Source organism: Chiloscyllium plagiosum, unplaced genomic scaffold, assembly GCF_037043375.1.
Source record: "Chiloscyllium plagiosum isolate Xiang-an unplaced genomic scaffold, Cpla_swu_hap1 HiC_scaffold_36, whole genome shotgun sequence".
NCBI classification, from domain to species: Eukaryota; Metazoa; Chordata; class Chondrichthyes; order Orectolobiformes; family Hemiscylliidae; genus Chiloscyllium; species Chiloscyllium plagiosum.
In genome coordinates, this window is record NW_028270174.1 from 5,168,977 (window position 1) to 5,183,838 (window position 14,862).

A 14,862-nucleotide genomic window follows, 5' to 3' on the forward strand; every position below is an offset into this window, starting at 1 on the left:
GGGTTCAGACCTTTTTATTCTTCACAGCAGTCTAAGAACAATCTCCCCCTGCCTTAGCCAGAATAGTGCTTACTATTGAAATTGCACCAAGGGCAAGTTAAAAATGCAAATCAAAACTTCTGAATCATAAGCCTTACAGTCCCACTGTTGCCTTTTTTCTAAACGGAAAATAGTATGCAATATTACTTGACCATAGCTGAACCTACTTTGTGAAGATAGGTCACTGAAATATTTGCAACTTCAGAATTATGAATTTAAAACAAAAACTTTCATGGTGAGTACTCTGCATTTTGCAATGTACTTGTAGGTAGCCATGACTTCAATTTTGGGCCAAAACTTGTGTGATAAGTCCTCACTTATTCCTGAAAGCTTATACTATGTTTTTGACAAGAGTCAATTTTTCAACTGAAATTGGGGGCAGGGGAGGTCTTCAGTTATTCCAGGCAAGAGATATCCCCAAGAGTACCATACATGTACAGTGTGTGCATTCCAAAATTAAGATCTGCTTGAGTCACGAAAAATGCCTTTTTTGATGGAGACAAGGAACCCTGGCTCTTCCTTTGGATTTACTGCGGGTCATCTTCAGGATGCTGGTTCTGCGTTTAATAGGTTGAAATTGCCTCAAGTGCATTCTCTAATTGCTCTGCCACAAGATGACATTCTGTCCCTGTGCTACCCTCTTCTAAGGACATGGACTGCCATGTGCTTAATGAGGTCGGGCACTGAAGCACAATGCAGATGACTCGATGTTAAAACTACATTCAAGGAAGCAACATAAAACGGGGACCTACTAGTTATTTAACAAATTACTTTTTAGATGCAGCTTGTATTTTTCCATAGGAATCCCTGTCAGAGAAAACAATGTAAATCAGCAAGAAGTTGGAATGAGAGTAAGTATGGCAAAAGAAAATTACAGTTGACATTTAAATGTTTTTTTAAAAAACACAATGTCCTTGCCTAGTACTCAAAGATAAATACACACATCAGGAATATCTTAAAAGTGATAGCAAATATTGGGAAATACAAAGTGCTGAGAGGCTTAAATAACATCTGGTAGCCAAAGCATTATTTCTAAATTAAGCTGTTCACTTCTGTTGTAAGTGATGGATCACAGATGAAGTCGAACCAGCCAGGGCACATGTGTTCCAGGTAGCATTTAAATATGTTACTTCATTCTTTTCATTTTGACTAATGATAACTGTTTCATCCAATTATAGCAGCATAACACTGGGCTGTTCCTTTACCATTTGTATGCCTTTCCCTTAAACGTATCTCTGCTTCGGCAGTAAGTTCCACATTCTCACTGATCACTTGAAAGAAGAAACGCCTTCATTGTTTTAAGTGTTTATAACAAAGTTCTCCTGCAGTCTTCTGTTGGAGAGAAAGTCCCAAACTTTAGTCATTTGATATAGAGGAGTCTCTTTAGAATCATTCTTTATCCAGAGAGTGCAATACTGTATAACTCTGGTCATTGAGTTCCATTCCTGGAGAAATGGTCTGAGTGCTTTGCTTTTATGGCTTTATTAAACTGGTATCAAATCTGCGTGCTATGCTCTGATTTCAAAAGATTAAAGAAGGGAAACTAAAGTGAAATAAATGAACTTCCAAATCCGTCAGTTTGTAGAGATGGCAATTTTTTCATCAAAAGCTGGGTCTCTTATGGCATAGATGACAAATTATGATTTTGCTGCTTTCTTCAATTGAGTCTGAAATCAAAAGGAGAGGAAAGTTAACTAGAGCTTTATAATAAAAAGAAATACTGCAAATGACTGGTCATTGATCCAAAACATCAACTGCATAGATGCTGCTTGACCAACTGTGTCTGGCACTTCACAGATCAGAGTTGAGACTCATTTGCAGCTGCCTCTTTGCTAGCTTTGAGTAGCCAACTTTGTACCTGTTGATAACACCAAACTTTTCTCCACAGGACATATCAGTAGATAACCTCTAGATTCAATAATACTTTCAGCAGTAGATGCCTTTTCCATGCTTTACCCAAGCTCCAATCTATTCTCAAGGAATTGTCAACTGCTTTGCTTGAAAAGTAGGCACCTACCAATTTCCATCGTATCAATTTGATCCATTCATCAGCTTCAACTCCTGTCTTTGTACACATATAATACGTTCTTTCAGGGAATACCAAACTGCAAAGGAAAGGGAGGTTTAGCAACACACATTTGATAAAACTTAAGCAACAGATTAATAGTTTGTGTAGTGCATTAGGGTAACGATACAATATTATTGTTCCAAATGCACAATATTCAAGTCAGCAAAGTAGAAGAAACTGGATAAAAGCAAATTACTGCGGATGCTGGAATCCTAAACCAAAAGAGAGAATGCTGGAAAATCTCAGCAGGTCTGGCAGCATCTAAGGAGAGAAAAGAGCTGACGTTTCTAGTCTAACTGACCCTTTGTCAAAGCTACATAATTGTAGGGTGGAAGTAAAAGAAACTGGTTTGCTTTTTGACTGATTTTTGACTGAAGGGGTTTTGCAAGAGCAGAGGGTGTTGATAAGTCTCATTTCTCATTATCAATAGACTTCCACAACTTTAATGAGGGTCCAGTTGCAATGCGTTTCCTGGCTGTTTATGTAAGAGACTCCACTTCATTTCAGGTCAATAGACAGAGAGAATAACTGATGTTCTTTACCAGAAACAATTGATCCTTTCTTGAGAGTAGTCAAACTGAACCCCAGTACATTCTGTTAGATCCAGAGTTTTAATTGGTTCTGTCGACTGCAGAGTAAATGAAACAAATATATTTTATAAAGCTAAGATTTCATAAATTAGTAGATATTGCATCCCTAATTTTGGTTTTACATATCTGTGGTTTAGAGCATCTCTCCCAAATCTGTGCCTTTAGGTTGTAACGTTGCAATGTCTTAGAACAGCAATATTCTAAAGTGAAATACAAGATGATAAAACACTTTCTCGTTGAACAATTATGTAACCTAGCCCTGACAACAAAAACAAAAGTGGATTTAAAAAGGAAAATAATTCTACAATCCATGAGGTCCAGCAAACAGCAATATGATAAATCTTTCACTTGTCATATAATCTGATTCTATTAGTTATGTCAGTTAAGGGGAAGTAGTTGACCAAGGCATAAAAGGAATTATACCCTCCGCTCTTCAAAATAGTGTCCTGGGATATTTTACCATTAGTTAAGGGGACACAGTGTCTACCTTTAACGCAGTCAGAAAGGCAGCACCTCTAACAGTGTGGTACTCCCCAAGTGCATAACATACATAGAATTGTATAGAGTGCACAACACACAGACAGGTGCATGGCCCAACAATTCCAAATCAATGTTTATGCCTCATTCAAATGTCCTCCGTCATCTAATCTGAAAATGCTAGCTGTCGCTAAATTGGTGTCAGATGGTTCCAGGTTCAAGTATCACTTCAGCACTCAAGTAGAAATGTCAACGCCTTCATACTATTTGCAAAACTGAGGGAGTACTGCTGTGTTGGAGGTGCTGTCTTCCAGGTGAGACAGAAAAATCAAGGGCAGTTTCGGTGGATGCAAAAGACTCCACAGCACCATTTTGAAAAACAGCAGGGGAATTATCGATCAAAAAAAACTGATTGTTATTCATGTTGTCAGAGTTAGCTGAGCACAAATTGGGTGCTGTTTCCCACGTTACCTGCCTACACAACACTGCCCACACAAAAAGTACCTCAAAGGACAGTTCTGATGGTTGTCAAAAGCACTATACAAAATGTAATCAGAAGTCACAACAGGTTTATCTAAAATCGCAAGCTTTTGGACTGCTGTTTCTTCATCACCTACGCTCTGAAAGCTTGTGATTTCAAATGAACCTGTTGGACTACAACCTGGTATTGTATGACTTCTGATTTTGTTCACTCTGATCCAACACCAGCACCTCCACATTGTATGTAAGATGTAAGCTTTTTTTTCTCATCAGTTTACCCTTCCTTGGTCATGAGTTTAAACTTAACATTTTTTATTTTAAAAATGTTAATAAGATGCAATTTCTTTCAATACTTAACCATTTTATCTTTGAAGTATTTCAATTCATTTCTATGTAGAATAAACCACCTTGTTTTCCAGCTCTGGAGGAAAAGCAGAAAAGAGGAAAAATAAAGCATTCAAGGTATAACATTGTTCAACCGTCTAGCTAGTAAATTCAGTCACAGGAAACTTGAGCAGACCTGCTGTCTATGACTCTGGGTGACTGGCTTACCTACCATGCTTGAAGTTGGAGGCCCTGTCCCATCTGTAACCTGTAATCCCTTGGAGAACCTCACCAGCCAGTCTGAGGGATCGGGTCACACCCGTGAAAAGTATTACTTTCTTCTGCCTTATTAGCACTCCCACACATAATGTGAGCACAGCCAGGCAAGGTCAGTGTCATAGTGGATTTGAAACATTCACTCTGTTTATCCTTCTGCAGATGCTGCCCTGACCTGCTGAGTTTCTATAGCACTTTCTGTTTTGATGCTGGTCTTTATTGCTTCCCTGTAATCACCCTTGAGAAGCTGGAGGAGGACTGCCGCCTTAAAGCACTGCAGTCCATGTGTTGACAGTTGCTTAATAGGCATTTCAGAGGGCAGTTAAGAGTCAGCCACATTGATGACAATATTGTAGGTTAGGGGACACATCTCGACCAGATCAAGTAAAGATAACAAGTTTCCTTTCCCAAAGGATATCAATGAACCAATTACATTTTACATGAAGGCTTTTGCCTGAATCGTCAATTTTCCTGCTCCTCGGATGCTGCCTGACCTGCTGTGCTTTTCCAGTACCACTCTATACTTTTGCCTACATTTTACAACAACCCACCCGTTTCATTAGTCACTTTTACTGATACCAGCTCCTTATTACATTATTTTCCATTAATTGAACTCCAATTCACAAAATCTTATGGTGGGATTTTAATTCACACCTTCATAATATTAGTATTAATCCTTTGGATTACTACTCCAGTATGAGCAGGTTGGATGGGGCTAAATCGTCAATTTCTGGTCTTAGGCTAAGAACAGAAGCTTAACATAACAATTGCCCTGTGTTGTATTTGCATTAACATTTGGCTGGGATTGGAGGGTAAAGAGTCTCAAGCCCTCAATTTAAATAAATAGCAAGACCATATGGACAAGGACCAGGCACTCTATCAAACAGTCCTTTAGAGCACGCTGCTGGCTCTATAGTTGTGACAGAGGAATCCAGAGAATCCCTACACTGTTGAAACAGGTCATTCGGCCCAGCAACCAACTCTCTGAAGAGCATCGCACCCAGAAAAAACGTAATTATTTTTGCATTTTTAAACCTGGCTTCTGGTTTGCAATATTTGGCACAATCAACCTGCCCCAATCACCTGTCCTGCTTTCTTCAGCCTTCCCACATTATTTCTAACATAAGGTCTCCAGCCAAAGCTCTGACCAATGGGAATTAGAATGGTGCAGCCCCACCTATGGCCATTCAGCCTGTCAACTCTCTGCTAACTTGTTCAAAGACTGATCCAGTTTCATCCCAATCCTCCACTCGATCCTGCAGTCCCTGTACTCAATGTTCCCTCTAAGCTGTGTGATTGCTGTGAGGCTCTGCACACACCAACTGGCATGCTGCCACCACACTCGGCATTGGAATCGCTCTCAGAAGTCACTACCATGCACGGACCTTGGTGGTCTGTGTAGGAAAAGTAAAACAAAAGAGGGATTGTAGTCCACATTCCTTTTTCCTTGAGATAGTTAACCAGTTCCCTATTGAAATCACCTATTGAGGCTACATTGATCACTGAGTACAATCCAAAAATCCAGGCATGGGGAAAAAGAGTTCAAATCCCAGAATGGCAGCTGGTGGAACTTACATTCGATTTATCCCACCTGGAATTGAAAACTAGACTCAGTAATAGTGATCATGAAACTATCATCAATTGTTGTAAAAATCCATCTGGTTCATTAATGCCCTTTAGGGCAGGAAATCAGTATTGCTTACCTGGTCTGGCCTACATGTGACTCCAGACCCAAAGCAACATGGTTAACTCTGAAGTTGCAAAGCCAACCCACTTAGTTCAAGAGCTACAAAGTCCCATCTGCATCCCATCACAAAAATGTGAACTAATTCTGTCAGGAAATCTTTCCAATTCCTGACCAGTCATTGTACAAATTTGGGGCCCCTGTGGTTATCTCTGCCTTCTCAGTGTAGATAATTGTCCACTCCCCTTCCCAAGTATGGAATACTACCATTGACTCGTTCTGTTACAGTCTTGCTGGCACTCTCAAAGTTCAATTACTTAACCTTTTAAGAATGTGGGAACAATTAACTCCAGTGGAATGAATAAACTCTGTCAGAATGCTGTTTTTGATCAAAAGGTCTGTGTTCATTGTCAATGCCACTGCTAAGTGACACAGCAATGACTCACACATACCAATGTGGTGCAGCTGAATGGAACAGCTGCTGCCTGGCACAAAGATGGCACTGCCCATATAATCACAACATAGGGCAGAGTCAAACTCCTGAGCATCTAATTTCTCCACATCCCCAGCCTCATTCCCTGTATTTTCCAGGTACATGCCCCCAGCCCCCTCTCCAAAGCTTAACAATTGTCTTGAGAATGTGCAAGTACGCATAAAGTTACATCATCCTGGAGTGTACTTTTAGAATATGCAGAATGTTACCTTTACTCTGCCTCCTTGCTTAATAAGGTACCCTTCCTTGGTGCCCAGCTGAAAGACGAAGAGAATTATTTATTGGGGAGTCCAGTTAGTGTTTCTAAGCCAAATGCTGGAGAGAGGCTGAAATAACAACTTACTGAAGGTGCTTCAGAAACGAGATCACTTTCTGTCCGGCCGGTCTGCATGGCTGTGTGGACCCGCACAGACTCGTATATGGAAGGCTCTTCTACCTTTCGAGGATATGGTTTCTTAAGTATAAGAAGGGTCCCTTTGTTGAACATGGAAAAAGAAAGTTCAACAGTAAGTGAAAGCTACATTCAAACTGCAAATGCTTCTCGGTACCTCTCTCTAAGCTGACTTTCTAAAGAAAGAAAGCCTTGTATTTACACAACTTGCTTCACGGATTAGCTTAGATTTCAAAGCACTTTACAGCCAGCATAGTATTTTTGATGTGCAATCATAGTTTTACTGCAGGAAATGCAGTGGCCAATTTTGCACAAAGCAAGATCCCACATTCAGCAACAATGACCACACAACCTGTGTTAGTGATGTTCATTGGTGGATAAACTAAGATTGTTCCACAGGGTCTTCAACATGTACCCAATGCAGTTAGCTGTGACCTGAGTTTAAGATTATTGAGGTAGATTACCTCATTTGGCTGGATGGCTGGTTTGTGAAGGAGAGGGACACCAACTGTGTGTTCAATTCCTAAACCAGTTGAGGTTACTGCAAAGACTCTCCATGTCACCCTCTCCTTTTGCCAGAGGATGTGTGACCCTTTCTCTTGTATGAGAGAGCAGCCCTATGGGCAAGTATGTCATCTTGGAGACTTCACTTTTTCATCCAGATGATGAAGACAGTGCAGCACATCCTCAGTACTGCACTGCAGTGTAAGCCTTGAATTGCTTTTGTGTTTAGGTTTGTGTGTGTGGGATTTGAACCCAGAAACTTGAATAGACATGAGTGCTCCCTTCTGAACCACAGGCAACACAGACTCTGAAGATTTTGCCTAATTAACTTGGGAGAATTTACTTAATTAATAGAGTTATAGGGCATGGAAACAGACCCTTCACTCCAACCCGTCCATGCCTACCAGATATACTAAATTAATCTAGTCCCATTTGCCAGCACTTTGCCCATATCCCTCCTATTCATATACACATCCAGATGCCTTTTAAATGCTGCAATTATACCAGCCTCCACCACTTCCTCTGGCAGCTCATTCCATATATGTACCACCCTCTGCGTGAAAAACTTTCCCTTTAGGTCTCTTTTATATCTTTCCTCTCTCGCCCTAAACCTATGCCCTCTAGTTCTGGACTCAACCACCCCAGGAAAAAGACTTTGTCTATTCACCCTATCCATGCCCCTCTTGATTTTATAAACCTCTATAAGGTCACCCCTCAGCCTCCGAAGCTCCAGGGAAAACAGCCCCAGCCTGTCAGCCTCTCCCTGTAGCTCAAACCTTCCAACTCTGGCAAAACATCCTTGTAAATCTTTTCTGAACCCTTTCAAGTTTCATAACATCCTTCCTATAGCAGGGAGACCAGAATTGAATGCAGTATTCCAAAAGCAGCCCAACAAATGTCCTGTACAGCTGCAACATGACCTCCCAACTCCTGTACTCAATGCATTGACCAATAAAGGCAAGCATACCAAACACCTTCTTCACTATCCTGTCTACCTGCAACTCCACTTTCAGGAATCTACGCACATCATCAGGAATCTTTCAATCAACAGAAAATTACATCAGGAACACATATTGGGTTAAGTTTGAATAAGATTTTCAGCTATTGTTAAAATGATGCTGTGAACTATATTAAAATATAATGGGTTTAAAAGCAGTCACTGAATTTGCATTGAGCCATTGCTGTGGTAATGCTGTAAAATGTCTCAGGTTTAACTGAATGGCATAAAATGCAAATTAGAAATAGCATTGATGAGTTGAAAGCCTTTATTGAATTACTTCTCATTCTTCAGTTTACTACAGAGGGGAGTGATGTTGCAAATGCTTCACTTGAATTTGATGAGCTCTGTGCAGGGGATAAGTGTTCCTGTAAACTGACTCTTTCTTTAGATTGATTTTAATTGCTCCACCATTAGGTAACAATTATTTGAAAGGCTGGAATGGAAGGAGTGCTGGGACCTTGGGAGTCACCGGTCATTTCTTTTTTGGAATTCACACACACACACACACACACACACACACTGGGAGTTTAATGTTCACAGCTCTTGTGGGGACTTTGAGGCTGTAGTGTTTTATTAAAATTCATTCATGGGATGTGGGGCTGGGTCAGCATTTATTATCTATCCCTAACCACACCTGGAGATCTGGAGGAGATTGCAGAGCGAAATGCTTGGTGGGGAGGGGGGGGCAATGTTATAATGACATGGGCATGGAAAAATAAATCTCTTCCCCCTGAATTAAACGAAGGCCCACAAAACATAACTGAAACATTGACAAAAACTGTGAAACTACAACATACATAACAGCAATGAATAAAAGCCAAGTCACATTACAGCAGCGTAGAGATTTTTGCACCAACAAGTTATGCCACATGGCTGAGGTAAGTTAGACCTAAACCCAGGCTTCCTGGTTCAGCGGTAGGGACACTACCACTGTGGCACAAGGCACCTGTATTATTACAGTGTACAGTAGATAGTTTGTCGGCAAAAGTGAGGACTGCAGATGCTGGAGATCAGAGTCTAGATTAGAGTGCTGCTGGAAAACCACAGCAGGTCAGGCAGCATCCGAGGAGCAGGAAAATCGACATTTCGGTCAAAAGCCCTTCATCAGGAAGGATGATCTCCAGTAGATAGTTTGGAGCCAACCTGTTCAGGGATCTTACGAAATTCCTCTGAGGCAGGTGGGAAATGAACCTGTGGAGACAGTGAGGACTGCAGATGCTGGAGATCAGAGTTGAGAGTGTGGTACTGGAAAAACACAGCAGGTCAGGCAGCATCCGAGGAGCAGGAAAACCTTTACCTACTGGCTCTAGGTAAAGACATTAGCATCGTAACACAGGAGCTCTAAAAGTACAAAACTAGACATTTTCTAACCTACCTGCTCAGGGATATTATAACTTATTACATCTGGAGCAGAATCTGAGCCTCCTGACTCAGAGGTATGGACACTGCCACTATGCTACAAAAGCCCTTATTACAACAGTGTAATATAAAAATTTGTTTTTGATTTTTTAACCTATTTTTCTCATTAATCTGTTCAGAGATGTTGTTACACACCTCTAGAGCAGTGGGAACTTAAATCTGGGTCTCTCGGTCCGGGGTAGGGACACTACCACTGTGCCACAAGAACGTTATTACAGCAGTGTGATGTTCCTTGTTCCCCTCCAAGCCACACTTTATCCAGATTTGGGAATATAATCTCTGTTCCTTCAGTGGCACTGAGTCAATCTCCTGGAACTCCCCCCCTCGAGTACATGGACTGTAGCAATTCAATGCAAACACTCACCGTCACTTTCTCTCCCTTTGGATTTAACCTATTTTTCTAATTAACCTGTTCAGAGATGTTATCACACATCCCTGTATCCGGGTCTCTCGATTCAGAGGTAGGGACATTGCCACTGTGCTACAAGAGCCCTGTTACATCAGTGTATTGGATTAAATTTCAGTCTGATTACCTGTCTCACTTCCGATCAGTGGCTGATTAGCAAAATGGTTGACGAAATCCGACAATGAACGAAACTCATTAAACCCGAATTTAATAGAACCTTCGGTCCATTCAATCTGGAAATGTTTGACTGAGTCTTTGCCTCTGCAATGGGAAGATTTTCATTGTTAATTATCTTTAATGATTATTACAGTGTGATAACCTTACAACATGGTTACCAGCCTTTCAACTTCTCGGCCACTAGAAACAATCATAGAATCCCTAGAAGGTGGGAGCAGGCCATTCAGCCCATCAAATCCACACTGACCCTCCAAAGAGCATCCCACTACCCTCTGTTATCTCTGTAACCCTGCATTTCCCATGGCTAACCCACCAGGCCAGCACATCCCTGGAGACTATGGGCAATCCACCCTAACCTGCACATCTTGGATTATGGGAGGAAACTGGAGCATCCGGAGAAAACCCACACAGACATGGGGAGAATATGCAAACTCCACACAGACAATCACCCAAGGCTGGAATTGAACACAGGACCCTAAACGCTCTGAGACAGCAGTGCTAGATAGGATAGTGAAGGCGGTGTTTGGTACGCTTCCCTTTATTGGTCAGAGTATTCAGTACAGAAGTTGGGAGGTCATGTTGTGGCTGTACACATTAGTTAGACCACTGTTGGAATATTGCGTGCCATTCTGGTCTCCTTCCTATCGGAAAGATGTTGTGAAACTTGAAAGGGTTCAGAAAAGATTTACAAGGATGTTGCCAGGGTTGGAGGATTTGAGCTATAGGGAGGGGTTGAACAGGCTGGGGCTGTTTTCTCTGGAGTGTCGGAGGCTGAGGGGTGACCTAACAGAGGTTTATAATATCATGAGGGGCATGGATAGGGTAAATAGACAAGGTCTTTTCCCTGGAGTGGGGGCGTCCAGAACTAGAGGACATAGGTTTAGGGTGAGAGAGGAAAAATATAAAAGGAACCTAAGGGGCACCTTTTTCACACAGATGGTGGTGTGTGTATGGAATGAGCTGCCAGAGGAAGTGGTGGAGGCTGGTACAATTAGAACATTTAAAAGGCATTTGGATGAGTGTATGAACAGGAAGGGTTTAGAGGGATATGGGCCAAGTACTGGCAAAGGGACTAGATTAATGTAGGATATCTGGTTGGCATGGACGGAAGGGTCTGTTTCCATGCTGAACATCTCTATGACTCTATGCTAACCACTAATCCACCATGTTGTATCAATCTCTCCTCTGGCCTTTGTCCTCATTAACAGGAGATCTTTCTTGCAGGTTTGTCTGACGGATTTATGGCCAGTCTGAATTTGAAGTGAAATTGTGTATCTAGGGTGAGCTTTCTTGCGTCCATGCATCACACAGTCAGGAAGGCCATTCAATCCTTCAAGCCTGTGCTATCATTCAATGAGATTGTAACTGAGCTGACCTCAACTCCGTGTACCCACCTTTCTTAAATAAGATTTTTCATACTCAGCTGAAAAAGAACACCTTGGAATTTGGTGTACATTTTATGTCTAAACCTCTCACTCCAATTTGATGACACTGTTATCAAATTCAGTGGTGCTGGTGTCCAAGTTCATCCAATACTCCAAATACAATCCATTCCTAAACCCCCAGTCCTAAACAATGCAATGGCTATTAAAAGAGCAATTTAAGAAATCCCTTCCCTGTTGCATCCCAATTTAAAAGCTAAGATTCAGTCACCACAAAAACAGACCCATTGTCCCTATGCTGACTCTTTAAATGTGCTTTCCAATTAGTCCCACCACCTCTTCTCTTTCTCCATAACCCTGCACTTTTTTATCCCCTTTGAAGTGTTTATCTATTTCCCTTTTGAAAGTTACTCATGAACCTACTCGTAGCCTGCTCTTTTAGGTACTATCTTGCAGCTTATAATAATTTATTACGTACAAATTACTCCCAATTCTGTCTTGGAATTTTACGTTTGTTATCTCAATCTGTGGCCTCTAGGTACTGACCATCAAGACATTTAAAACAATCCTATATTTAGAACTAAAACAGAAATTGCTGGAGGAAATCAGCAATTCTGGCAGCATTTGTAAAAAGAGAAAACTCAGATAACTTTTCAAATCCGTCATGACTCATTTTTGCCACATTTAGAATCACTTATAATGAACACATGCTTTCTCCTTAGCCTCCCTACGTTGGTCAGCAGCCTCTTCTCCCATCCCAGAGGAAGGAAAAAGCCCCATTAAAACTAACTGTCGGAGAATTGAGGCAAAAGTGAGGACTGCAGATGCTGGAGATTAGAGTTTAGATTAGAGTGGTGCTGGAAAAGCACAGCAGGTCAGGCAGCATCCGAGGAGCAGGAAAAATCGACGTTTCAGGCAAAAACCTTTCAACAAGATTCCTGATGAAGGGCTGTTGCCCGAAATGTCGATTTTCTTGCTGTCGGAAAATTGAGCCCAATGGATCAGAGACCACAAATGAGGATCGTAGTGAAATTGATGAGGGGTTTATTACACAAAGCGATATCACGGAAGAGAAATTAACCAGACTGACACAGAACTGATTCTCTGTACGGGTGGCCAAATGCTCTTCCCGAAACCAAAAGTGTTAGCGTATTTTTTAGGGGTACAACACAAAGGTGATAATTGTAAATCCGTTACAGTACAATGGTGAAAATTGTAAAGAGATTAAAACGAACAAACAGAATGGAAATTAATCAACAGATGGCAGTAGCAATTCATTTATAATTGACACGGGAGATTCCAGCCATCTCCGTGAGTGGGTGAGAATGTCTTCTGGAGGCTTAGATTAGATTACTTACAGTGTGGAAACAGGCCCTTCGGCCCAACAAGTCCACACCGACCCGCCGAAGCGTATGCTACCCAGACCCCTACATTTACCCCTTCACCTAACACTACGGGCAATTTAGCATGGTCAATTCACCTAACCTGCACATCTTTGGACTGTGGGAGGAAACCGGAGCACCCGGAGGAAACCCACGCAGACACGGGGAGAATGTGCAAACTCCACACAGAGAGTCGCCTGAGGCGGGAATTGAACCCGGGTCTCTGGCGCTGTGAGGCAGCAGTGCTAACCACTGTGCCATCGTGCCACCCTAAATTCATTGGATTTCCCAGCCGCACAAAAATGTGTAAATATCCCTTCTCCTGGCATCCAGGTGTGTCCATTGTGTTCCACCTGCAAGCAAAGCCTTCCGGGGTCTCTCAGGCTGCCTGTGTGTGTGTGGTATTGGTTCCAATGGGAAAGGAGCCTGCCCTTAGGGTGTTGGAACTGCAGTGCTAATCTGGGCTGGGAGCTCACTGTGAAAAGCTATTTTACGGAGTGTATTCTCTGGTCTAGGAAGGGGCTTGGCCATGTCTGGTTTTTATATTAGCCTGTATGGTCAAGACTGAAGCACTCTGGGTACTTTCTGTATTTGTTGGCAGGGACGATTTCTGTGTTTTGCAAGATTAGAGTGGTGCTGGAAAATCAGAGCAGGTCAGGCAGCACCAAAGGAGCAGGAAAATCGACGTTTCGGGCAGGAGCCCTTCATCCGGACCACTCTAATCCTGACTCTGATCTCCAGCATCTGCAGTACCCACTTTCGCCTTCTGTGTTTTTTATGATGCCATGCTGTGGGTGAGCAGGGTGGCAGATCTTTTTCCCACACTAACGAATGGCATATACTGGTCTGACTTGTCTGTCATATGTCTTATATTCTTGTCCTGGACATAGCAGATATAGAGAAGTCGTTTTCCCTGGGTAGGGAGACTCAAACCAGGGGACACGGTTTTGGGATGCAGGGCAGACCATTTAGCACTGAGAGGAGGAAACATTTCTTACTCAAGGGTAGTGAACTGGTAGGCTTCTCGACCACTATCCTTAAAAATGAAGAGTACAGACATTTCCAAGGTTTACTGTTTTCCTTGATTTCTGACATTTTTGCCTCTCAAAATCTACACTACGTCCTATCTCCCCTGCCACACAACCTCCCCCTATAATTCACTGGGGCCTCGCAGTTTGGCCCTTGATAGGTGTCAGAGTGACCAGAGTGTTCAGCTCCATTGCTGAAACCCTCCACTTGTTCTACTTGCCGTATCGGCATTGACCACCATTCCCGCTGGCACTGTCACACAGTATAGAAACAGGGCCTTCGGCCCACCATGTTGGTGAGAAGTTATCAGCCTCCAAATGGTTGGCAACTCCATGAGGCAGACAGAAGACCCGCCTCCGTTATGGCTGTGGCCCAAAAAATGGACAAGTTGTCTAAATGGAGGCAGAGTTTCCCTGTGACATTTAGGCTGGGGTGTTGAAAGCCCACCCTCAGTGTAAGGTCCTTCTCTACAACCCAACAACTGTATTTTGGAAAAGCAAAGCAGAGCAGGACTTATACACTTAATGGTCAGGTTCTGGGGAGTGTTGCTGAACAAAGAGACCTTGGAGTGCAGGTTCATAGCTCCTTGAAAGTGGAGTTGCAGGTAGATAGGATAATGAAGAAGGTGTTTGATATGTTTTCCTTTATTGGTCAGAGTACTGAGCATAGGAGTTGGGAGGTCATGTTGCAGCTGTACAGGACATTACTTCGGCCACTTTTGGAATATTGCATGCAATTCTG

General features: G+C 42.3%; 1 protein-coding gene across 4 annotated transcripts in view; it reads right to left on the reverse strand.

Moving 5' to 3' along the window:
* Window positions 1–163: 163 nt before the first annotated feature.
* The window catches only part of dapp1 (dual adaptor of phosphotyrosine and 3-phosphoinositides), a 162,855-nt gene continuing 148,156 nt past the window's right edge, over window positions 164–14,862 (reverse strand). For 3 of the 4 annotated variants that reach the window (XM_087979902.1, XM_087979900.1, XM_087979904.1), the window contains 7 exons: window positions 10,279–10,412; window positions 6,775–6,905; window positions 6,641–6,688; window positions 4,013–4,075; window positions 2,650–2,735; window positions 2,057–2,144; window positions 164–1,706 (listed from right to left, as the gene is read on the reverse strand). In XM_087979902.1, coding sequence (XP_087836028.1) covers window positions 1,677–1,706; window positions 2,057–2,144; window positions 2,650–2,735; window positions 4,013–4,075; window positions 6,641–6,688; window positions 6,775–6,905; window positions 10,279–10,412 — 580 coding nt within the window. In that variant the 3' untranslated portion in view covers window positions 164–1,676. The remainder of the gene's footprint in view (window positions 1,707–2,056; window positions 2,145–2,649; window positions 2,736–4,012; window positions 4,076–6,640; window positions 6,689–6,774; window positions 6,906–10,278; window positions 10,413–14,862) is intronic. The other variant, XM_087979901.1, reaches the window with a different exon arrangement.